Source organism: Drosophila mojavensis, unplaced genomic scaffold (assembly GCF_018153725.1).
Source record: "Drosophila mojavensis isolate 15081-1352.22 unplaced genomic scaffold, ASM1815372v1 contig_49, whole genome shotgun sequence".
Taxonomy (NCBI): Eukaryota; Metazoa; Arthropoda; class Insecta; order Diptera; family Drosophilidae; genus Drosophila; species Drosophila mojavensis.
This window is the reverse complement of record NW_025318872.1, coordinates 1,670,001-1,695,826: the sequence shown is the minus strand read 5'-3', so window position 1 is coordinate 1,695,826 and position 25,826 is coordinate 1,670,001. Positions and strand designations below refer to the sequence as shown.

General features: G+C 36.8%; 1 protein-coding gene across 3 annotated transcripts in view; it reads right to left on the bottom strand.

Moving 5' to 3' along the window:
• LOC6577904 (transcription factor hamlet) overlaps positions 1 to 25,806 on the bottom strand; it is a 38,724-nt gene extending 12,918 nt beyond the window's left edge. Inside the window, exons 1-4 of one of the 3 annotated variants that reach the window (XM_044009171.1) lie at positions 25,414 to 25,806; positions 7,572 to 8,155; positions 2,685 to 2,819; positions 2,384 to 2,609 (exon numbers count right to left, since the gene is read on the bottom strand). In XM_044009171.1, the coding sequence (XP_043865106.1) occupies positions 2,384 to 2,609; positions 2,685 to 2,819; positions 7,572 to 8,155; positions 25,414 to 25,474 (1,006 nt within the window). In that variant the 5' untranslated portion in view covers positions 25,475 to 25,806. Of the gene's footprint in view, positions 1 to 2,383; positions 2,610 to 2,684; positions 2,820 to 7,571; positions 8,156 to 10,080; positions 10,146 to 11,995; positions 12,533 to 25,413 lie in introns of those variants that run through there. The other 2 variants (XM_044009172.1, XM_044009173.1) reach the window with 2 other exon arrangements.
• Between the last annotated feature and the right edge of the window lie 20 nt (positions 25,807 to 25,826).

Here is a 25,826-nt window from a genome sequence, read left to right as displayed (position 1 = left end):
AACGTTAGGTAGTTTTTTTTTTTTTTTGGTAACTTGGCATATAACATGCCAGCTCATTAATCATCCATTGGAGACAATGTCACAGTGTCTATATGTGTGTTTGTGTGTGTGTGGCAGTTAGTTTTGGGCTTGGTCTTGCTCTTGCTCTTGCTATTGGTATTGGCGTGTGCCCCCTTGATCATTCTGGCAATCGCAGCTCGGCATCCATCGAGCATTGAATTCAATTGTTAATCTTTGATTGGTCGATTGAAGTCGCACCGCGCGCTAAGCTGAAAACCATCTCAAAAGTGGTTTAGTGCTTTATTTCTATATGTTTCGTGTGTATTTTTTTTTTTTTTTTTTTTTTATCATCAAGCATTGAATGGGTTTTGTCATTTGGCAGTGGGACGAGAAGTTTCAGCACATAAAAGCTTCAAGTGTAACCAGAAATCGATGCAACATTTTTGGTATATGAATAAGCCAAATTAATTAATTGGCAAGATATATTTACAGATATGATAGCAGGAAAGCTATGTATATTAAAATTTATTTCTTAGACGGGTACTTCAAAATGGAATTTCATTTAATTTTTGTTGAAGGAAGCCAATCAACTTATGGCTAATTTTCCTATAAATGAAATCAGTCAAAGAAAATTATTTAATTACCATTTCTTAAGTACAACATCTTACTGCCGAATCGAACTATAGCTTGCATTAATGAATTGAAATTTTTCATAAAAAAGGTGCTTATATAAATTACAATTATTTCTCATGCATTCTTTATACAGGATATGTTTATGTAATTTAAAATATATTTAATTAACCTGTTAGTAAATATTTTTTATAGTATCCAATATTATAATATATAATATATGAACAAATATTTTTCCTTCTTCTTTTTGCAAATGTTATGAATTTTTCAATAGCCGTCGGAGTTTGGTTAAAGAAAACCAAGAAGTTAAAAAAAAATTACGTATGTATTATTTATGACATATAAAAACTTTATATGTATTTTGAATTTATAAATGTTTTAGAAAATTTGTTATCAAACATAAAAAAAATATTAAAATTAAATTTTTTAAATACCTATTATTTTTTTACAAATTAAAATTATAATTTCTCAAATTAAATTTTTATAAGTGTTATTAATGAAACTAAAGGTTATCAAAGAAGTTTATAAGAATGCATAAAATTTTCTTAAATATTTTTGGTATTCCTTACATGTTAGGAAAATTGTATTTCTCTTTAAATTTCATAGACAGTTCATGAAAGCTCTTTTTTTTTGGCTTTCCAATTTAATTGAAATAAATGTAAAACGCATTTAATGAAACGCACTTTCAGGTTGACTTTCGGTTAATTTCAACGACTAAATGAAAATGTAAATACTTAAGCAGTAAAACAAATGCAATGTAACGGTCAGTTTTAGTTTAACCCCCGTTTTAGAGAGGCAGCGATGCTTGGCATTTTCAACTTATGCCACAAACATTTGCTACCCCTGCGCAGGACACACAAGGATCGGCGTCTTATGTGGCCAACAGGGCGTGACCTAAAAAACTTGACAAGAGAATATTTAAAAAATACGTTAAAAAAATAAAAATGCGAGCAGCCAATGCGCACAGGTGTGCAACGTGCTCACTTTTTTATTATTATGTTTTGGCTTTTTATTTTTTTTTTAATTGCAAAAAGATTTGAGCAGCTAAGCTCAGCATATGCTAATTGAAATATACAGAATGTTTATATGCTGTATCAAGTATTAAAATGAAAAATAAATATATTTTTAAGCTGACATTGATATCAAGATAGGAAATATAAGTTGAAAAGCCAACGACAAGGACAACGGCGACAACAACAACAACAACAACAACAACAGGATATCAGTGGCAAAGCCCGCTGGGAATCTATGGAATATTGTCAAATGAGACGTGTGCATAAATCCCACATATTTATAGGCAAACACGGAGCACCCTAATGTACATTAGGGTGTTCGCGAGGCCATTGGATTAGGCTTAAATTGAGCGTGTGCTGAGCGGCGCTGCGCTGCGCCGCGCTGATGGATCTCTAAATGAAATTAACAAACATTTTAATAACAAATGAAAACATGTGCGGTTGCCGCAGATTGCATGCGCGCATGCGCAAAAAGGACATGCGGAGGGCGGGGGTTGACGTGCTTAGCCCTTATACATATAGGGGATGCTGGTCGATGCTATTGTTGTTGCTGTTGCTGTTGTTGTTGTTGCTGTTGTTGTTGTTGCTGGCTCGTGCCGTTGACTTTGTCACGCGCATTTCATGCAGCAACCGGAACTCTAATTGCCTCAGCTGTACAATTTATCCTGCTGCCAGCATATACATATATAGGAACATATATCCGATATATCAACATTTCAATCTCAATCTGAGCAACTCACCATTATCACGATCGCTGCGATCATCGCTATTGTTGTTGTTATTGTTGTTGTTGTTGTTGCTAGCGGCTGCCATGGCGGCTGCTGCGGCAGCGGCTGCGGCTGCTGCAGTTGCTGCCACTGCTGCCGCGCTGCTGCTGCCGCTGCTGATGTCGTAGGGCGTGCGGGAGCGGGGATCGACCACGATTTCAGCGCCTGCACTAATATCCCGTTTCGTTTCGTACCACAGCTAAATGGAAATGCAATAAAAAATAATTAAAAAATCGAAAAAATAAAAGGTTAAAGATCATTATTTGGTACGCACACAGCGATCGACAACGAAATTCCTTAAATTAGCCTCTTCAGCCTCATCGATCTGAGCGTTGCGTATCTTTTTTAGCCATGTGGCCACATCCGCCGAGGGCTCCAGCCAGCCATGGAATAGCGGTCCGGCAATTACCTAAAATACAAATGAAACGAAATTTAATTCAATTACAAATATTTAATAGTTAATTAACAATTGAAGCTGCTGGCGCCATCTGTTGTCTGCAATGGCGCATAACTGTGCTAACTGGCATATGTTGCGGCGTTTAGCGCAGTCGCAAACCAACAGTGATGACAACAACCAGCATATGGCAGCGCCAAAAGGTAGTAGAAATATCTTGAAATAGTAGTTTTTAGTGTAAAAACGTAGCAGAAGGGCCGGCAAATATGGCAGAAGGGAAAATCTTGAATCGAAAATAAAATTTAATGCATTAAATTTAAAAAAAAAACTAAGAGTGAATCAAACATAAAGTTACGACAAGAAAATATATTTAAAATGTATGTGTATATATCTTGATAACTTAAAATTAGTGTCATATTTAAAAATTAAAAAAAAAAAAAAATAAATAAATAAAATATTAATAAAATACTGAACTAAAAACAAAAAATTAATATATCACAAATTTTAATAAAAAATAAAAGCAAATTCATAGAAACATGTAAAATCCAAAAATTTAATAAAGTAAATTAATCCAATTTTTTAAATTATTTAATTTAATTTAATTACAAAAAAAAAAAAAAAAAGAAAATAGGAATATAAAATAAGTAATTAAGATACATATTCTTGACATACACAAAACATGTCCATGCATAAAATTTTCTTGGCAATATTATGACAGAAATTGAATTCGTTAACGGTTAAAATCAACCTATTTACTCTAAAGCTAATAATCCAAACGCCTTTTATGCACAGCAGGACTGCGCCACGCCCTCTACGCTGACGCCAGTTGATTGATCGCAAGGTCATTCGAAGAAGGCAAAAAATAATAAATAAAACTTGCAGCATAAAAGAGCAACAACAATGGGCAAAGCGCAGAGACGCCGACAGTTTTTGTATGCAAAACAAAATAAAAGCAGCGCCTCAGCCACTACAACAACAACAACAATAACAACAACAGCGTAACGTCGCTAAATACGCATAATTTATACAAATCGTCGACTGCGGTTTGGCAGGGCAACCAAAGACGCAGCGACGCCAGCAGCAGCAACAGCAGCAACGGCAGCCAAATGACTTGCGTTTACCGTTACGCCGTCGCAGTCAACGCCAGCCGCCGCCGCCGTCAGGCTCTTGTCCGACAAGTCGAATGGAAAAACGGTGCTTTACCGATTTTGTTTTCTTTTTCTCCTTTTTTTATGCATTCTTCATTAAGTGGCGAGCGTCTGCATGCGCTAGTATGTGTGCGTGTGTGCGAGTGGGAGAGTCTGCAGAGTTTGGGCAGCGCTGCTGTGGCAGCGTGTTTGCTGAGCAGAGAGTGGGAGTGGGAGAGAGCTTTCGAGTGTGTGTGTAAGTGTGTGTGAGGAGAGCATATGTTTGTGCACGCTCCAAAAATTAAGTTAACAACGCTCAAGTGCTCGCGCCGTGGCTTATGCAAAGAATAATTTCAAACCAACTTTATATCGAAGCACACTCACACACACGCACACACACATTTATATGTATATGCAAGTATTTTTTATAAAATAAAATTCAAGTTGCGTTTTACACATGAGCGCAGCTGCTGCGCAAGTACATATAAGCGTGTGTGTGTGTGTGTGCGTGTGTGTGGTCAAGTGCGGGTGTAACGATGTGAAATTGTGGAACGACCGCGGCTTCAACTGATGAAGAGCACAAACATACATATATACGTATGTATGTATATGCAAAATAATGAGAACATAAGCAAAACTTATTTTAAATGCAAATACTTTAATAGTTAATAAAAGTTAATAATATATAAATAACTGCCCAGTTATTATATGCATGCTTAAGAACTGTTTTACGCATGTGAATGCATTGTGTGAATGCATGAATGTGTGAATACATGAATGTGTGAATAAAGGAGTCTATCAATCTATGAATATATGTATATATGAATGTAAACATACATGAATGTATGAATGCTTTAATGTATGAATGTATGCGTATGAGAATGTAAGAATACACATCTATCTATCTATTTTATATATAAGGTATACATATATATATATACGAGTGCATGAAGGGTTTTCAATATACCACACATAAGACTTGAAAGCTTTATAAAACCGTTGAGAAAATAATTCGACAGAAACTATAAAACAGAAAATCAAAGGCCATAAAAGTTCTCAATAAAACTATTCTTAAAATTCGGTGGAAAAGACGAGTGTGAAATAAAAGCAGTAGAAAACTTATATAAGGAATGATTGAAGCCTGATAAAGACTTTGTAGCTAAGCAACAATTTCTGCTGAAGTTGAAGTTTTTAAGGCTAAAACAATTACAAATCTTTGCTCTCATATGCTTCTATAAGAAATCAGTTTTTTATTTGATGCCACAACGGCAAAACATGAGCTAATCGCAGCTCTGTCAGATATCGGCAATAAACAGAGATTAGCCTCAGCTCCCTCAGAGCGGAAATCGCAATATGAGTTGGTCACCAGCAGCAGATAAGATCAGAAGGATATCGAATAGATAGATAACAGGACTAAAGCAACTAAGCAACAAGCCAAAGATTGCGACGGCTATGCAGTCATATGAGAAGTTGTAGTTGTCGTTGTTGTAGTTGTTTTAGTTGTTATTGCTGTGAGCTAATCCCTGCTGCAAGCCGGCACATGTGACAGAGCCAAGGGAAGAAACGTGTCCTGCTACCGTTTGCAGCTATTCATAAGTTTATTAAAAAAGAAAAATGTATGAAAAATGAAAAAGAGGCCACAAAATGCGTACAAAAACATGGCACAGTCAATGGGCAAGAAAAATATTTACGCGCCAGAGATAATCTCTTCAAAGTGTTGGGTTCACACCACGGCTTCAGGGGCTTCAAATTGCCATAGATACAGAAACACAGCTAAAGATACAGCTACAGATACAGATACAGATATGGCCAATGTATCTGTCAAAACGGAAATGTGAACGAGAAGGAGAGAGAAGCAGAGGCAGAGGCAGAGGCAGAGGGAGAGGGAGAGGGAAAAGTGCGCTTGATTTGAGGATCATCCAGTGAGCAAAAAAAAATATATATATATATATATATATATTCATATATGAAAAGGAAGGGATCAACGCAAGGACTGTCTGTCAACGTGTCCTTTTGCCAATTTTGCCACTGCCAACTGTCGTTTTGGCTCGAGTGCCAGCAACAACAACAATAATATTGTTGCAATACCTGAGTGAGAGAGAGAGCCTAGGGTAGGGTCCTCAGATTCCCTCTGACAATTGTCAACAGGCTCGAGGCGCGATAATTTGATTGGATTGTCTGTCAGTTTGTCTGCCTGCAAAAGTGTCAGTTGACCGACAGTCGGACCGACCGACGGACCGACGGACCGACTGACTGACTGACAAGCAATCGAAGGGTTCGCGTCCCAAACTAATTGGAATCATCAGGCCGAGCCTCAACTTAAGCCTCATTTAGGGCGCACTTTGTGGATGGCCCGGTGAGACTCACAAAATTAGCTCTGGCCAAGGATTAGGCACATTTGACTGACAATTGAGCGTAGCCCAGAAACAGAAATAGAACCAGAGCAAGAGCCAGAGCTAGAGCCAGAGCCGCAGCCACTGCTAATCAAATCTTTTTCCAATCGTTTGATTTTCCCAACGAAAAAAAAAATCGCACAATTTTTGGGCAATTTTCGCATAAAAATTTCGCGCGCAGCTTTGATGGGATTAAATTTCCCGAGCGAAAAAAAAGGAAGCGGAAATTGGAGACGATTTGCAGACCGAAAATTCGCACATATGCGAAAGGATTATGATGAACACATACATATATATATTTAGAGAGAGAGAGAGAGAGAGGTATATATTATATGTGGTATCTATAACAATGTCACGAGCTGCACAAAATGTTTCAATTTGCGGTTTTCTGTTTGGGTTAAGCGTAGAGAAAATTTAGGAATCGTTAGAATTTTCATAACATATAAGAAAAATGAGAGACTATATATAAAAAAAAATTCATAAATGTATGAATAGAATACAAACTTATGCAGCTATTATCAATATTATCAATTTCCTTGACTATTGATCATCTAGTCCAAAGTTTAAAAATTCAACCACGTCATGCCTAATGGTCGTTGAGATGATAGTACTATCTTTTATTGTTCCCAGTTTGGCTGATAAATTCTAAGAACTGATAAATTCTAAGAACTAGATTCCTTTGATATCTCAATTGAAGTGTTTTTGGTAATTGTTATAATAGACTAAAGAAGTTTTCTAGCACAGTGCTATAATCTCTAAAATGGAAACACTAAAATGAAAATCAGATAGTAATATCATTTTATCTATAAATAGAGAGAGTATCTAGAATATTGACAGTTGATATTGATGATACCGGTAATAAAATCTAGATCAAAGCTGAAATCTAAAGATCAATAACTTGATCGTAATGAGAATATATGAAAGCCCTTGCAATATTTAACTACTTCTAAGAGAATAGAGATTGAGAGAACTATATTTCTATCAAGGAATTGGCAAATCCTTATTTTTGCTTTTGAAGATAGCTTTTACTTAGAGTAAAAAGTGACTAAAGTCCTTAATGAGATTCTATAAAACTGACTTACGGAGTTCTATATCATAGACAATAGTATATTTAGAGTTCAATTTCATTAAGTGAAGAGTAGCCACAGCAAAAAATGCTGAAATAGTTTCTCATTCAAATTGAATTTTCATAGATTTGAGAAAATACATGTGACTAAATATATAATCTAAACGATTAGTTAACTCACCTCCCAGGCCAGATGGCGATCGCTGGGCTGCTGGCACAAGTGCATGGGAAAGGGTCCGTAGCGGGAGTCGCGTGGCAAATCGGTCTTGGCGTAGACGCCATTATCACGAATGTCCAGATCACAAAAGGGGTCGCGCAGGCGCGCCATCTGCATTAGAAGCTCTTGCGTCTTGTCGCTGAACAGGTGCTCCATGTTGGTGCCGCTGCCGGAACCAGAGCCGGAACCAGAGCCCGAACCAGAGCCAGAGCCGGAGCCAGAGATCGAGGCAGAGACAGAAGCGGGCGGCGAACGTTGCAGTCGCTGTTGCTGCAGATGCAATGACAAATGCGGCGGCGGCGGCAGCGATGGCTGCTGCTGCAGTGACTGCGACTGCAACTGCGACGGCTGCTGAAGCAGCGCCGCAGGAGGCGGGGATATCGTTGGCGGCAGGTGGCGGCCGAACGTCTCCTCCGGCCGCGCCTGGCTGGACGTTAAGTGCGCCGGCGGCAGCGGGCCAAAGGGCGGCGCTCCACTGCTGAGATCCAAATGATGATGATGATGATGGTGGCGCGCGACACTCGGATCGTAGTCGTCGCCGTTAGAGCCTGTGAAAGAAGAGTGATAACGATTACTGATTATCGATTAACGATTAACGATTAGCGCTCGGCAGTTGCGAGTTTGACTTTGCTCGAGTGGCTCGTAATCCACAACAAGATCAGTTGCTCAGCGACTGCCCACAAATAGAAAGTGGTCTAGATAAAGACGTCTCATATCTCTGACAATGACAACGTACACCCACACCCACACCCTCACCCACATAGACATGTGGACATCATATCAGCCTGGTATCGGAGTTGTCATCGTTGTTTAATTTGGTGTTTGCGTCTCTATCTCATTGACTTTGACAATTGTTGCGCACTGCAGAGCGAAAGAGGGAGAGAAAGAGAGAGAGAGAATGGGCGATCCCTCAATTCGTACATCGATTATCTATAATGAGGCCCCACTGTACTGTGCCACGGCATGGCGCGTGAAGTGTGCGATCGCAGCTCACCTGTAGATCGAATTACACGATTGTATTTGATTGCTTGTTGTTATGCAGCCTGTGCAAACAATGTCTTCGAATCGAATACCTCGCGGCAACTATTCGAAATATTTCCGATATTTTGTTTATTTGCTATATTAAATTTTTCGTTCCTGCATTTGGTTTTGTATTTATTTCAAAAGATGTGACTTGTTCAGCTGTTGTTTATCAAATAAATAGACAAAACAACAGAACAACGATTCCCCGAACCAGACTAGACATTTGAGATGACATTTAACTCAGCGCTAAAGTTTTACATAAATGATATAGACTCTCCATTCATGCATTTGACTGATATAATCAATAGTTTACTGTTAATACCTATCATAATTTGATAAGATCCTAATCTGTGATAACCCATTCTCATTCTACTTCTCACTCTCATTCCCATTCGCGTTCTCCTTTTCACTGTGATCATCATCTGCATTCTTATTTTCATTTCATTTATCATTATCATTGTCATTATCATTATCATTATCATTATCATGATCATTATCTTTATCATTATCATTATCATTCTCATTTTTATTTTCACTCATTCTCTCATTCTAATTCTCATCCTCATCTTCATTCTCATCTCATTTTTCTTTCTCTTACTTTCCCTCTCGCTGATTTTCTATCGATGTTCCTCTCTCTCTCACACCATCTCTATCCTTTTCTCTGTCTCTTTTTCCTGTCTATTGCTAATAACCCATATTCCCACAACTTGAAAAAGTTCTTAACAAGCCTTAACACACACCAATTCTCCACACGTACACACCCACACAAACACTCACACGCAGATAATCATGAAAAAACACTTGTCAAAAATGTTGCACACATTACGCACCGATTATTTATTTATTAACTATTCTTGTTGTTGTTGTTGTTGCTGCTGCTGTTGTTGTTGTTCTTGTCATTGTTGTCTGGGGCTTGCAGCTAGCTACCTAGTGGCTTATTTAAACACTTGAAACTAAATCGTAATTTGAGCTGTTAGACAGAAATATATATGTATATATATATTTGTATTTGTATTTGTATTTGTATTTGTATTTGTATTTGTATTTGTATTTGTATTTGTATGTGTATGTGTATATATGACAAGCGCTGTCCAAGTTACAGGGCAACAAATAGCCGCGATAAGAGGCGAAGTGAAAACGAAAACGAAAACGAGAGGCCGAAAAAAGATATCGTCCAGTCAGTCAGAGCGCGCACACACGACAGCCGCAATAGGTAGTAACAGTAATACGAGCTCTTGTCGAATACCCAGTTGATAAGTATCTGCCATATAAATAAGCCGCACACACACACAAACACATCCGCAAACACCCGCACACGCATTGGCAAGTGGTTTACCAATCCACAACAAGCTGACAAGTTTCGCACTTGCGTGGCACACGCTATTTGCATAATATCCTTAACAAACCCATCCGAAATCGAGCCTTATTTGCTGCTATCTATCTCACTCACTCTCTCTCGCGCTCTTCCGACCCGCTTTGAAGTGCCTTTGTGGGCACCGCCTGTCTTCGCGCCCACCAAACCAGAACTACGCTAAGTCCATCTGTTAGCTATACAGTTATAATCGTACCGGAGCTACTACTATATAGCATAGCGTTGCGCCGAGCGATAAGCGCGATGAGTACTCGGTATCAGTTCTACTTGTTCCTTCAGCTGTACATGAAGCGGGTTTTTTTTATTGTATTTCTATTTCTATTTTTTATTTATTTTTCTTGTGTTTTCGGTTCTTCACAGCTATCATAAGAATTTATTATTCACATCCACTTAGGCACATGTGTTTCGGTTTAAGTTTTCGGTTCTGTTTGGGGTCCCTGCTAATTAGTTTAGTTAATTACATTTCGGATTTGTTTTAAACTGTTGCAAGCTGTGCTTTTGTTCTAAAATTGTGCTTTGCTTTTCTCTCTCTGTCTCTCAATCTTTCTCTCTTTATTCATTCTTTGATAAGATGCCAACTGTGAGTCACTCGAGATGCAAGCTGCGGCACAGAGATTTGCCATTGCGTAAATATCTGAGTTGCATCTCAGGCATTTCATTTTTTTCTGTTTTTTTACGGCACTTGGAAAGTTTAGAAATAGTTAATCAAGTACTCAAATCAAAGAAGAATTTCAATCAGATCATATGTAGGATTCATACATTCAGCTAGTCAATTTTTTATACATATTTATTTAATATATATTTGTAATAAAGTTCCTGAAATTAATGTAACCTATTCCCAGTTTGCCAACATTTTAATTCTCAATATATTATTCACAATTCCCACAGTCAAATATCTAATTTTCAATTCACCTAAATGAATTTACTTCAAGTTTCTAATTCTTCGTTGCTTTTACTACACAGAAGATGAGAAATTCGAAATTACAATGAGACTAGAGTCTGATAGATCGATCAGTCAGTAAGCTGTACCAAAAGATACTTTATATACTGTATCCAAGACAAATATTCAATGAGTATGTGGATACTCAAAGATAAATCATGGTCCCATTAACTATCTATGTATTAACTGAGTGCATGCATAAATCATCTCAGCTAAGATAAGTTTGTGGCTGAGGTTTGCACACAAATCGAGAAAGATTTGCACTTAGTTTCAATTTTGCTTTGAGTGATTTAAGTATCAGATGAAACCACTTTAAGAACTATTATGCAATACAAAAAGTATATATGATATTCAATATGTGATTTCTTTTGTGATTTACTTTTCTCAGCAGATTCCTTTTATATATAATATATCTATAATATGCACATCAAGGAATGAAATCCATATTTCACTTCTAAAACACTTCTTAATGTATCTTAAATATAATTTACATACTGAATATGTTATTTCAAGATGTATCTATAAGTTACCTCAATCGAAAATTTTTAGTTTTTATAAATTTAATTGAACACCCACAGTGAAAAGTATCTGGGCAATTTAGCTCAACACACAGTGTTCCAAAAAGTATCTATTAGATACTTTAATTGAAAATTGAGATAATTAGCCAGCTCACACAAAACGGCTGGAAGCTTCTCTCACACACGTCTGCACTGTCACACAATGAATGGAAAACTAAATCCATTTTCTCTGATATAATCGCCATATTTGTTCCAAGACGCGGGGGACTGTAGATACATACATATACAATATATAGGTATATTTGTATACATATACACAGTTCTAATGTCTCTGTTTCAAAGTAGCTGCTGTGAAATATTTGTGGCAACATCAATTGGTAACTCAAAACTTGACGTTCGCCATAAAAATGCACTGATAAACGCGAAGGCTGGACGGCGGGTGGCTGGGGGCTGGAGGCGGGACTGTGGGGCGATGTATCCAGCTAACGATAGACACCAGATAAGCGATATGGGTATTTAGTTGAAAGCAACCAACCTGACATAATATAACGTTCGAATAACATGATACGCGTTTCACTTGTAGCTAACACAAATTACGATTGTAAACAATTTTCAGATTCAGATTCCGATTGCGATTCCGATTCCGATTCCGATTCAGATACATTTGGTGGGCCGGACGCGACGCGACATGACTACCAAGTGCGAGTTGAATGCGCGGCCCACGTTGCGTATGCGCTATATTACAGATATTTCCTTTGTACTCGAACGGTGTTTGCCGTTCTTCACTCAAATGTGTTTATGTTCGATTTGGTGTCGTCTCTATCTGCCGGTTGTCTTCGCAAGACTGAGTACCGAACGGATACGTGACGCTGGCAGCGCGACGATAGCGCAAAAGAAGAAGAAGAAACAAAACGCAGAGCTTCAACGAACGCCGGCGTCAGCGTTGACGGCAACGGCAGCGGCGACAACAACTGCGACTACGACTGCGACAGCGACAGCGACGTTTGAAAAATACTGTGATTTCGTTTGGCAGTGCGCGCACAGCGACCGAGACTAACTGACTAAGTGATGATGTTCAGTCGACTGCCGACTGCGGAGCACTGCAGTGGCAATGCCAACGGGGGGTGCACAGCAGAGGCGTCGCTTTGGTTGGTTGTTGCTGCCACTGTCGCAGTCGGCGTCGCTGCTGCTGTGGCTGCTGTTGCTGGTAATGGTGGTGGAAGAGGCCATAGGATGCCTCAGACGATGCAGATGATGATCGAGCGGCTGACTATCTGCCACCGCAGGGGTTGCAAAAGAGAGTGACATCAAAACTGAGAGAGAGAGAGAGGGAGAGAGAGAGAGGAGAGCGAGAGTGAGAGCGTAAAAGCAGCAGAGCTGTATCTATATCTGACTACCCTGCAGGCAGGCGCTCTCTGCTGCTTCTCTCTGTGTGTGTGCGGGTGTGTGTGTGTGCGTGTATGTGTGCTTGAATCTGTGTCAGTTTTATAAGCATCCACAACAACAACAACAACAACAACGTTTTGTTCTGATTGGAATTGAACAGAGCCGAGGCCCTGGCGTAGCTCCTGCTTCAGCTGCTGCCAGCTACTTGTTGTTGTCTGCTTGCCCGCAAAAGGATAAAAATACACACACACAAACACACGCACACGCACACGCTTCAATGTATGCGTGTATATATAACGCTCTTATTTACTCTGCACGGTTTTCCTATCAGAATGCAGCAGCACACCACTGTATGTATCTCACAGATACACGACAAAAACGTGAGCCGCATCATCAACAAAAACAACAACAAGAGCAGCCGCAGTCGCAGTCGCAGTCGCTGCCAGCCGCTGCCGTCGCAGCAGCAGCTGAGGGGAGGAGCCAAAGCAGGATAATAGGGCGTGCACATCTTCGCATTCATTATGCACACACACACACACACATATACACACACAGACACAAGCGCACTGAGACACCTACACAGCGGCAGACAGAGAGCCACAGATACACAGCTGCAGATACACAAACTGAGAGATACAAATACAGTTGGCTGCTGTGCGCCTGCTGTCTCGCTCGCACACACCTAACTTATTTGCGGTTTGCTGTGGGTGTGAGTGTGTGTGCGTATTGTGGCATGGCCAACCCCACTGCGCCCACACACACACACACACACACACACACCGGTAGCTGCCCCTGCTCCTCCTGCTCACAGCAGACCTTTTGCAGTCAGACACTGCCAAGTTTCTGGTTTGTGGCTGCCCACCTCCCCCCTTTCTCTTGGAGGTTGTTCGTGTGTGTGGGTGTGTGTGCTTGTGGGGGTTGGTTTTACTTGCTGCCACCTGCGTCTGTTCCTGTTCCAAAGCGTGCGCAATAAGCACACATTAGCCTAATGGCTGTGTGTGTGTGTGTGTGTGTGTGTGTGTGTGTATTGGCCACAAAAAAAATACTCACGGCAATAATTGAAAGCGACTGCGTTGCCTTTTGGCCAGGGGGCTTTTTCTGTTGCGCTTTTTGCTTTTTTTTTTTTTTGCCACTGCCTTTGCCTGTGTGGCGACCCCAACAAGCAAAAATTCTCGGTTTATGTGTGTGTGTGTGTGGATGTGGGTGTGTATGTGCGGTTAGGCTATGTACATATAAGCTGGATTCTTTTTTTTTTTTTTTTGCTCTTGGCCTTTGTTTGCAACTTAATTTAGTATCTGTCGTCGAAGTTTACGCCACGCACACACACACACATATATAGACCTAACAGGTTGTGCTGCGAATCGGTCATACAAACATACATATATGGAGGCTTTGTTATTCGTGAGTCGATTCGTTAGGCTGTTGCTAACAATTAACACGTACTTAAAGATATGCGCTTATTAAAGGTGTGAAAGTACATTTTTGCAGAGATTACATTATTTTGATTATATTAAAAAGGAAATAAAAAAATAAAAATATTAATAAACAGATAAAAAGCTTTCCAAATCTTAATGAAAATACAAAAAATACATACATAATACAAAAATGTATAAAAATAATACAAAAATGTAGAGTCCAAATATATTGTATTATAAATAAAATAATCAGCACAAACATTATTTAATAAAATAAGGAAGAAAACATTAAGAATAAATTTGTTTTCAATAATTTGAAATCTATTCTTAAAAATTTTTTTAACGTTTTGTAATAGAACAATTTCAACTTTCAAATGAATCAAATTTCAAAAGACGGATTTCAAAAGTTTTAATATTTCTCGATATTTATGTTAAAAAGAATAGATAAATAAGCTAGATTTACTGTTAGTTTTAAAAGTTTAAGAAAAATGGTTTGATTCTCATAAAAACTAAAATTCGAAATAAATATGTTATTAAAAATTTTCAAAAATATTTTCTAATATAAATATATGAGGTTCAAATCGCCTTTAATTGATTTCAAAGTGTATTTAAATATATAAATATTATAATTTATTATATTATTATTATCACTATATTTATTGTTATTATTCTATTTATATAAATATATTTATATTTATATTTATATTTATATTTATATTTATATTTATATTTATATTTATATTTATATTTATATTTATATTTATATTTATATTTATATTTATATTTATATTTATATTTATATTTATATTTATATTTATATTTATATTTATATTTATATTTATATTTATATTTATATTTATATTTATATTTATATTTATATTTATATTTATATTTATATTTATATTTATATTTATATTTATATTTATATTTATATTTATATTTATATTTATATTTATATTTATATTTATATTTATATTTATATTTATATTTATATTTATATTTATATTTATATTTATATTTATATTTATATTTATATTTATATTTATATTTATATTTATATTTATATTTATATTTATATTTATATTTATATTTATATTTATATTTATATTTATATTTATATTTATATTTATATTTATATTTATATTTATATTTATATTTATATTTATATTTATATTTATATTTATATTTATATTTATATTTATATTTATATTTATATTTATATTTATATTTATATTTATATTTATATTTATATTTATATTTATATTTATATTTATATTTATATTTTCAAATATGCTGAATTTAATTTTCAGTTGCACTAATACCAACTTTAATTTTCTGCATAGCTAATTAATAACTCCGTTGACCTCTCTAAGCTGCCCATATATGCATATATATATATATGTATGTCCATATATCAAGGCGTCATTAGTTTTCTGTTAAATACTTTATGTTGCTGTTGTTTGTTTCCTGTGGGAGGCGCTATCGGTCATTTTAATAGCTTTGCTGGGTTTTATGGGGGCGCCTAATGGCAAATATTAAAGCTCTGATGCTGTTTGCTGATTCCCTTTAGCACTTTCAGATCCCTGTTGTTGTTGTTGTTGGTAAACATTAGCACGCGCTGATAATTGTTATGGTGTTATCTTTTCTACTTCTTCTTTTTTTTTTTTTTTTTTTTTGCCTGCGCCCGCATAAATATATATATTTTTTTATTTTTATTTTCAATAGCTGATAAATTTATCTCAAAATTAATTTGAAAAGTACTTTAAAAAATGAAATCGCGTCGCCATAAATCAACACTCAACAGAAATAACATATCTTAAGGCATGATAATTTTGCAAGAGGAATACAGGTTCGCAATGCCAAAGGTCCTGGCATATATCAACCCTTTGTTGTTGGGGGTCGTAAATTTGTATATTTACTTGTTATTTATTTGCATGGGGCCCACTTTAGGGCGCTAACTGCACGAAATGTCATAAAATATGAATACAACAAAAGCTGTCAGGCCAATGCCCAACTCGGTGTCTCTATCTGTATCTGTATCTCATCTGTATCTGCAACTGTAGCTGTAGCTGTGTATCGGTGTCTATTTGCGCTTGTCAAACAGCAGCAGTCAATTAGGCGCACGTCGCAGTCGGCTAGGTCATTATCATCGGGGTGCACTGAGGGTTGCAAGGGTCGTCGCACCAAAAGTAAAGGAAAAAAAAAGAGGGCTCTGAGGTTCTAATAGCGTTAAATTAAAACAACATAATCAACAACATTGCGCCCTTGTCACATAATTTAACACACACTCACACACACGCTTTACTCACTCCACTCACTGTCGCCTGCCTCGTGAAGCGAACAGATAGAAAAGGATTGGGTCGGGTTTATCTGGCGTGTATTTGCATTTCGCTTTGGTTTGCCATAAAAGTCAATGGCTTTTCCATTCGAATCGTTGTTATCGCCCCGCTCGGATTGCTCTTACCCAGGAACAGACACAAACCCAGGCTAGTCACACATAATTCATGTGTAAACACGCCTCAAAACTCTATTCATATTGAACATTGCATTACGCAGATTTTCTAGAACACGCAATAAATTTGTTATGCATAGCAGAATAGATAAGCAGCAAAGGGCCAAATGTGTGAGAAGACAGAATTGAAAACATATTGAAAAATTTATCTGACAATGGAAATGAATATTAATGAAAATATATGACATATATTAAGATGTTATCATGTTATTAATATTTGTAAAGTTACACTTTGTACACAAATTTTTTTAAATTTTACAAATTATTTGCAGGAAAAAAATGATATTATGATATAAAAATGATATTAAATTAACTCTGCCTTATTTTGGTTATTTGTGGACATCAATAAATTTATAAAAATTGCTTTTCATTGGCAGATGCTCACAGAAAGCTTATGTCGACTGTACACGCATTGTCTATCTTTGCAAGTAATCAACTAGAATAGAAATATCAAATGTTTATAGCTTAGCCAGCAACAGTCGATAACAAAATTAGCTGATGATCTAACTGCGGCAAAATCTTGTTATGATTGTATATACTATCTGCTCACTTCCTTTGTACCTGATTAGTAATAATAAATGGCCCCAGGTGTGCTAAATCAGCAGAATCATGTTGATAGAAAGCTAAAAACATAGCAACAAAAAGCTTGTATATAAAGTATATAAAATATATAATATTCCCTAATTATAACAGATGGTAAATATTAAGTCATTTGCAATAAATAAAATCAATAATTGCATTTCTCTCTCTCTCCCTCTCTATGTCTGTCTCACTCTATATATATATATCTTTTTTTTTTCTCTTCCCCTTCTGTCCAAAGGACTTCTCTCTCTCTCTCTCTCTCTCTCTCTCTCTTATCTTAGAATTTTCCTTATTCCTCAAAACTTTCCTGGAAAGTGGCGCTGCATAGGAAATATATTTGGATGATATCTAGGCCTCTTTACACACATATATGTAATAATGTTTTCATATTCGTATAAAAATAAATTTATATCATCCAATTTCGGATATATCCTTTAGATCCCTACAATTGTCAGAGTCGCGCTGCTGTTTTCATATTCCCGCCAAATGTCCAACTGTGCTGAATAGTTTTTCTTTTATATATTCGCATGTCCTTAGGCGCTGCCCACTTGCCCCGCAACGCCTTCTGTCTTCTGTACTGTAAGGGACTTTACTCTTGCAGCCTTGTCGCCTCGTTGCCCCGCAGCCTCGTAGCTGTCGTCTATAATTAACTCAGCTGGATGGCTGATCTTTGACTTTGACTGTCTGCACAAGGACAATGGATCTTGAGCATATGTGCAGCAGCTTTTGTAAGAGATTTTCAACAAGTACGCGGAGAGTGCTCTAAGTTGGAGTATGAGTATGTGTATGAGTGTGTGCATGAGTATGAGTTTGAGTACGAGTATAGGTATTCCTATGTGTATTCGTTTTCGTATTCATATTCATTTGTATGCTGCCCCCTTTTTTGTTTGCAAGTTTCGCACTGCGGTGCTTGAAGAAATCAAAAGTCGTCTCGCTTATTGTTCGACGAGTGGCAATGTGTACTGTACACACATATACATATAAACATATGCATGTCTATGTGTGTGTGTGTATCTGCCTTTGCTGATCTTGTAAGAGCTCACGTTTTTCAATTGTGTGTCTTATTGACATGCCAGCACTACCAGGACGACGGCTGCTATCGCTATTGTTCGGGAAACGGAAGTCCTGCCTTTTGCCGCACAAATTCCCAAAAATACAAAACGAAGAAGCCGGAGGAGAATCGCAATACTAGGCAAAAAAAAAAAAAAACCATGCCGCGTTCTCAAGTCAAATTGAAGTAGTCTCGTCGCACTCTATAATTATAACGAGGTCAACTGCCAGATCCTGCTCTGCCCTGCCCGCTGCACTCTGGGCAGATGATGTCTGAGCAGGCGTGGCACGTAACTTAATACCAAAGCTGCAAACGCACTCGCTGCCGAGGCACGCGCCCCTAACAACCGGCTAACTACCCAGCGACTGCATTTCGCACCGGAAGATGCTGCAGGCAAAGATCTCTGCAGTTATCTCCAGCTGCCCCGGTCCGAGAGGGTTCGCCAAAAGCAAGAAAAAAGGACCCAGAAATACCTCAATATCACTGAGCGTACATATGTCGATATAATTATAAAATGTCACTCACATGCGTAACCCTTCCAGGGCTAAGAACTCTTCTACATTTTGTATCTTATTTTATTTATTTTTTCAATATTTTTTACCTATATATATATATATTTTTTTTAATTAACGTGAGAAAACCACATAAATAACATATATCATTATTTGTATCACTTATTGACTATATACTCCGATTTTTATCATTTGACACACACACTCACACACTCGCAAAAGAAGATGACAGACTTTACGTTTCACTCGCTTGATGTAAATTGATCGGCGAGCTCTGCAATCAACGACGACGCTACCACAAACACACACAACATACACATACCTACACCTAAACACTACCACACGCTTTTTTTGGAGAGCGAATTTTATGACAAATTTGACAAATCTCTCGCCACAATAAAACAAAAAAAAAAAAAAAAAAAAAAAAAAAAAAAAAAAAAAAACGTGCAGTACTAGAAATATTCGACTGACTCATACTCTATTTTTTACAAAATGAATCTCTCATTATACATTCTCAAACTGTGACTCCCCAGCAGTTGCTTTCAAACTGCAGCTTGAGCTGAGGCTGAGCTAAAGAACAAAGATTCAACTAATAAAATTGGAAGCTTCCAGAGATAAATATGGATATATAAATATTTAAATGTATAGCTAGTATAAGTCAGGATTACTCATTACAAGTTTAACAAATAACAATAATTTAATTTAAAATAATCATTTTACTCATTCAATCACAAATAAGAATGTATAGTTACTATATACTATATTCTAATAATAATAATAATAATAATAATAATTTCATTTGAATAATAAATTAACTCAATAAATCACATTTTAAATGCTCTACTTAATATATTATAATAAACAAATATTATACCAAGCCAATATACTCTGCTTAGCTCTCAAAACAGTATATACTCACGACACGAGCATGATGCAGAAGCTCAAAAAAAAAAATATATATATATATAATTGTATTATGGCCCAACTGAAGTGCCAAGTGCTTTGATATCAATACTTGCTCCAAACTGCGCAGTCGACGTCGTCGTCGACGCGCTGTCGCTTGAGTATTGGGAGCAGCAACGACAACAACAACAGTAAAAGTTGGCATCACGTCGTCCATCGCAGAGAAGAAACGTCGCTTTAGCCTAAAACCCATAAAACACGAACACTTGCTCACTCATGTCTCACTCTCTCTCTTTCGCACTTGCGGGCTGTCGCGCCTATCTGGCGGTGTCTCTCTCTCGCTCTCTCTCTCTCTCTCTCTCTCTCTCTTGCTATGATGTTCTATAAAAGTGTACTATGCACTTTATTGTTGTTGTTATTTAAAAGGCGATTATTTACTATCTATTTTCTAATATGAAAATAAACACATTAACGATTAAGGGGAAGCAAGCAAACATTGATATGATCAACTTTTAGATGCCCTGTAAAAAAGACTCGATAAACAAACATTGTGATGTACACCTAATGTGATCAGACCACAGCATACCCTGTAAATAGTTGTCTCTTGCTAGAGGACATACAATGCTCAACTATGTGGAAATTTGAGCCTTGTGGTTTGTCTCCGGCAAACTTCTGGGCCCTCGCAGTGATACCCTGTGCCAGTCAAAGCTATCTGATTGTCAGGTATCAGACACTTTGTAAACAGTTTTATAATTGACAACAATAAAATACAATGTTATGGCTAGAGGAGTGATTAATATACGAGACCGAGTAATACCCTCTTATAGATGATATAGAATGTAATCCTAAGCCCAGACAGCAAATTGATTTTAAGCTGAATTGCTAAGGAGTTCAAGTTGATGTGACAGGAAAACCAAGTGAATATAAGGAAGATGGTATTGACAGTAAGCACTCGATAAAGGAAACTGAATACAGTCTTGACAGTGCAGACTTTTACTGCTCGCACACTTGTCGCTGCTTTGCCAGACTAGATTAGGAATGACCATCGTTAATATGTACATATGTATGTATATAAGGAATTTTATGAATGGGCCGCTTATCTTTATAGCTTACCATCATAACTATAGCCATCAAATCATATAAACTGTCGATTTGATTGTAATGGCAAAATGTCATGCTACGTCAAAAAAAGAACTCCAAACTATCTTGTTCCCAGCTACTAATCGTATAACGATATTTATGTATATGTTCCATTTAAGGACTGCCCTATGGCATACGATGATATATCAAGTGTGAACTATCTGTCATGTAATGGACACTGTAAACATAGAAAGACGAAAGACGAAGAACGGTACGACACTCATAAACAATGGTCCAATGACAAGAGAATGACAGTGGCGACGATAAAGCAAAGCCCGTTCGTATACAATATGCGAACAGTAGACAAAGAGTGGGAGGGGGAGTGGAGGAGTTATGGAGAATGGGGTATACAATCACGTTTCCCAGTAAGTCGGAATCAAAGTAAACACACGAAACGATCTTGTCGCATAGGGGCCAAGCAATTATATCAGCGACTCATAATATAGTACATGCACATACATGTATAGCATATATAGAGGTCGGATCTCTCTTGTAAACAAGTTGCGTAGTAGGTCGAACGATAAAAAAAAAAGAAGAATGCAGAAGAAAATTCAGCAACCCGCAAAGGAATTGAGTGACTGATTAAGTGACTCGACTGATTGATGGACTGAGTGTGCGTAAGTGCAAGTGTATGAATATGTTGCTTACGGGTCGATCGATTATGACCGAGTTAAAAGGGTGCTTAACTTTATTGGCCATCATATAATCGTATATAACGTATACGCAGGGTCTGCTCGTGGCTATCTTTGTCTTCTATCTAGACAAGAGTTTCGTTTCGTATTTCGTTTTTCGTTTTTTATCTGCAAGCGCACACAAACACTCTTGCTTTCGGTGGGGACAGTGCCAGTCTTTTGAGTGTCGAATCGGGCAAATAAACGTCCAAAGTATTCGGTAATAAATTGTCGAAATTGGAAGAATAATTCGAGCATTGTAAATTCATAAATATATCAGGTGCCTAGAGGTGCCGAGGTGCCTGGTCGTTATGCCCGTCCATATGATGAAGCAACAATCTCATAAAACCGTCTCGATTCCATATTCTACTTAAAATAGCTGCACACTATTGTAGCTATTATAGTGTGTGTCTAACCCACTTCCCTTAGAGAATATACTAAAATACACGAGAAGAAAATTAAATAAAATAATAATAATGATCAAGTAGGTTTCATAAATTTTTGGAAATTACCAGCGAAGCGCAAGAAGAAGCATGGAATAGATCTAATCAAGTTTATGGAGCATCCAGCTGCAATAAACGCGCTGATAAAGCGTAATCCAATCTTGATCTTGTGGCTTATCTAACGTTTATCTGCGTCTCAGAGTGCCAAAAAACAAGTGGACTAAGACAAAGTGAGAAAGAGAGGGAAAGAGAGGGAGTGTGTGTATGTGGGGGAGCGAGCGAGAGAGCGATAGTCTAATGCACAATCCATTGTCATAGTCGTTGACTATCTGGTTCTTTGGCGTCTTCCATTATCTGCGCTCGTGTTGTAAATATTATGAAGGCGACATTTTTATATTGATATATTTATGGCGCACTAATGTGCGTTAAGAAACAACAACAGCAACAACAACAGCAAATAAATTGACTAGAGTCTTCACAACCATTATTATCAGCCACAAAATATTATGTTTTATGATCCTATATATAGCCATTTCTTGCCTAATTGAATGATATGATAGCAGGTTTAGAAAATATTTTAATAGCTCTTAATACAATCGATTCACAGGTAATAAAAATATAAAAAAAAAAAAAAAACATATACAGACACACATACACTTACGCTGATACCGCTGTCCACTGCTGTCGCTCACATTTTGATACGACGCTGAAATTTGAAGTCGCGGCAATTTGTTGCTGTTGTTGTTGCTATGTTTAATGGATTATTCTTGAATTGTTATATATTTTGTTTTTTACTTAATATTGCGAAATTTTGTAAATTTTAATTTAACTGTAAACTATAGAAAAAAGCTCAGCTTGATTTGAGGCAGGGAATTACTTGAGTCTAACAGACATCTTTATTATAGACAGATCCATTATTTAATCTTCTGTTTTTCAGTGCTTTTACGCGCTTCTTATCATATGTATATATATATTTATTTTATTTTATTTTATTTATTTATTTTTTTTTTTTCATTATTACAATACGTAACATTCAGATAAGAGCTTAAGTCTTATAATTAGAATATGAAACATTTTGTACTAACTCTTCGCAGAGGGGACTTTACCAGTAGATACTAGCTTCCTTACGATGATCTTTGCACTTGGGAAGAGTATATATATTTTTGTTTTTTATTTAAATTTTATAGTTTGATTATGAGTGATTCATTTAGGTGAACTATATACAGCTGGTTGCGGTACACCCGCAGGTGAGACAGAATTGTAGTATCGTTACATACCGCAGGATCTATATATACGCAAAATATATTCGCCTGACTATCGACTATATATATGAGCACAAGCGATATTATAAGCCCGCATCTCTGGCTTCCCAGAATCCCAATCAATTCTCAGCGGCCCGAATTCAACACTAACTTGAGCGTAATGCCCATGGGAAAGGGAAACATGTACGCGCATATGCAATAAATAAAATTTATAGTGCGATTGGGTAATTCTTTGAATCATTTCAATAATAACACAAATACTTGCAGCAAGCTCCCTATATAGGCCAGATATCGTACTATATATGCGTCCATATCATGCCCATGTCCGGAAATCTTTCATATCCTACAAGTAAGTTCATGGAACTAGACCATGCTACAGATTATCAAATGACATCATGAAATGATAGCTCAAATAATTCTAGTTCTCTCTCTCTCTCTCTCTTTCTCTCTGTATTCTTTAGCTGCTATCGTCAAGCTTATGCAAATACTTAAGTATGCATATGTGTATATATATATGTGTACAGACATATATTTGTTTAAAAAAAAAAAGCTTGTTTCGCAATTTGTCAGGCGGACTTATCACTGGCCAACATTTTCAATGTCAGTTGATAACAGACAATTGCCAGAGCAGAACAGAGCCGAACAGAATAATCATCCGTTCTTCATGCATGCATTGAAGTCTTGCTAAATGGCTTTCGGAAGTTTTCACTGATAAAAGCAGACTTACGGGTTGGCGACTGGATGCTTGGGGGCCTCTGCTTAAAATAGAACTAAATGATTTTGTTCACAGCTTTGAGCATTCACATGTGCGACTGGCCACAATTGTTTATCTGAACAAGAACAACAGAACTTAAACTCATTTCAAACAGAGCTCTAAAAAAATAAAAAAACCCCAAAAGAAGAAAAAAGCAAGAATAACAACGAATCAAAAACCTCAACAATGGGCAACGAAGAAGGGAAAATTAATTAAACATTTGTCAGGCAATACTACATGACACAGATGCCTAAGAGCGCTCGCTGCCTAGCCTGGACCGTATCAGCGACTCACAATCGAGCTGTTGCTCAAGTCCCCCTGGTTTAGGTATCAGAAATTAATCGATGCGGCGCCCACAGCAAAGTGCGCAATGCTTAAATCTCAATCGCAGGGGACGACTAATGGAAATGTTTGAAAATTCTGATACAGGACTCAAGCAGAAATAATATTAAGAAATATTAGAAAAGAATTGACTTGAATATGATATATATTATTACTATAATAAATAATTATAATAACAAGCAACAATAATATTATTGGACCGTCAATTTATCATTAAGTTTCAAATTTATGAAAAGGTCTTGCAGAGGACAAACTTTGATTTCTATGTCCTATGGATTTAGTCTCGCTTTCATAATCCCATGATAATCAGAGCAGTAAAGCAACTTGGGATAAATTTTGTAGCAGCATGAGCAGAAGCTGAATCAACGGAGTACGGAAATATATTTTTCTTGATGTGAGTTCCTTTATCTATCCAGGTATTCGTCTATATCAGTCTATTCATTGATTAAAGATTCCATTGACATAATTAGCACATAATAAAAAAAAAAGACTTTGGTTTCCAAAATATAAATGCCATAAATCGCATCACTTTTAAAATCAGACAAAGAAGAAATCTTTTACTATATCATAATATAATCTTTTTATATATTATAAATACTATAGTTAAAGTTGTATTCTTTGTGAGATTAAAAGAAGGGAATATATAATTGCAGATACGTATACAATACCCATTCATATGTATACACAGTCAGCTCGATAACCGGCTATATCGAAAACCACGATAAATCGAAAAAAGTTCTATCACGTTGAAAAAATTCGATCTCGATAATTCTCGATAACTTGAATTTCTGTGGAAACCGAAAAAAAACGGATCCACTTGCCATTTTGAATTATCGGGACTGGAATGTATATATATTGTTAATGTCACCTACATAGTTTTAGTAAAATGAATAAAATATATCACTAGAGCTTCAAATCAAGTTAAAATTTATTAATTAAAATTAAATGAATTAAAATTTGTTCATATGCTCTTCGCTTACCTTGACTGAATTTTCTAGCAATCGCTTTGGATCGCATTATAATCTCGAGCAGAGACGTCATTAAAGCTGAACTTCTCTCTAGTTATATCCACATGATATGCAGGACTCGATTAACATGGCAAAATGAGTTCAAGAGTTCAGGCCATTGACATTGACACACACTCAATGTGTGTGTGTGTGTGGGTGAATGTGTGTGCACAATTAGAAATCACAACTTAAATCAAGAGCACAAAGGACCGACACAATTTAAAATTTGCATATGAGCGGGCGTCAGGCCGTTCAACTGGTGGTGGGGGGAGGGGGGCGTGGCGATGGCTAAGACTTTAAAATTGTGGCCAGGCAATGTTTTGGCTTCTGCGGCTCGCTTGAGGCACGTGCGAAAGGTTGGCGGTTCAGTTGATTGGAAATACACA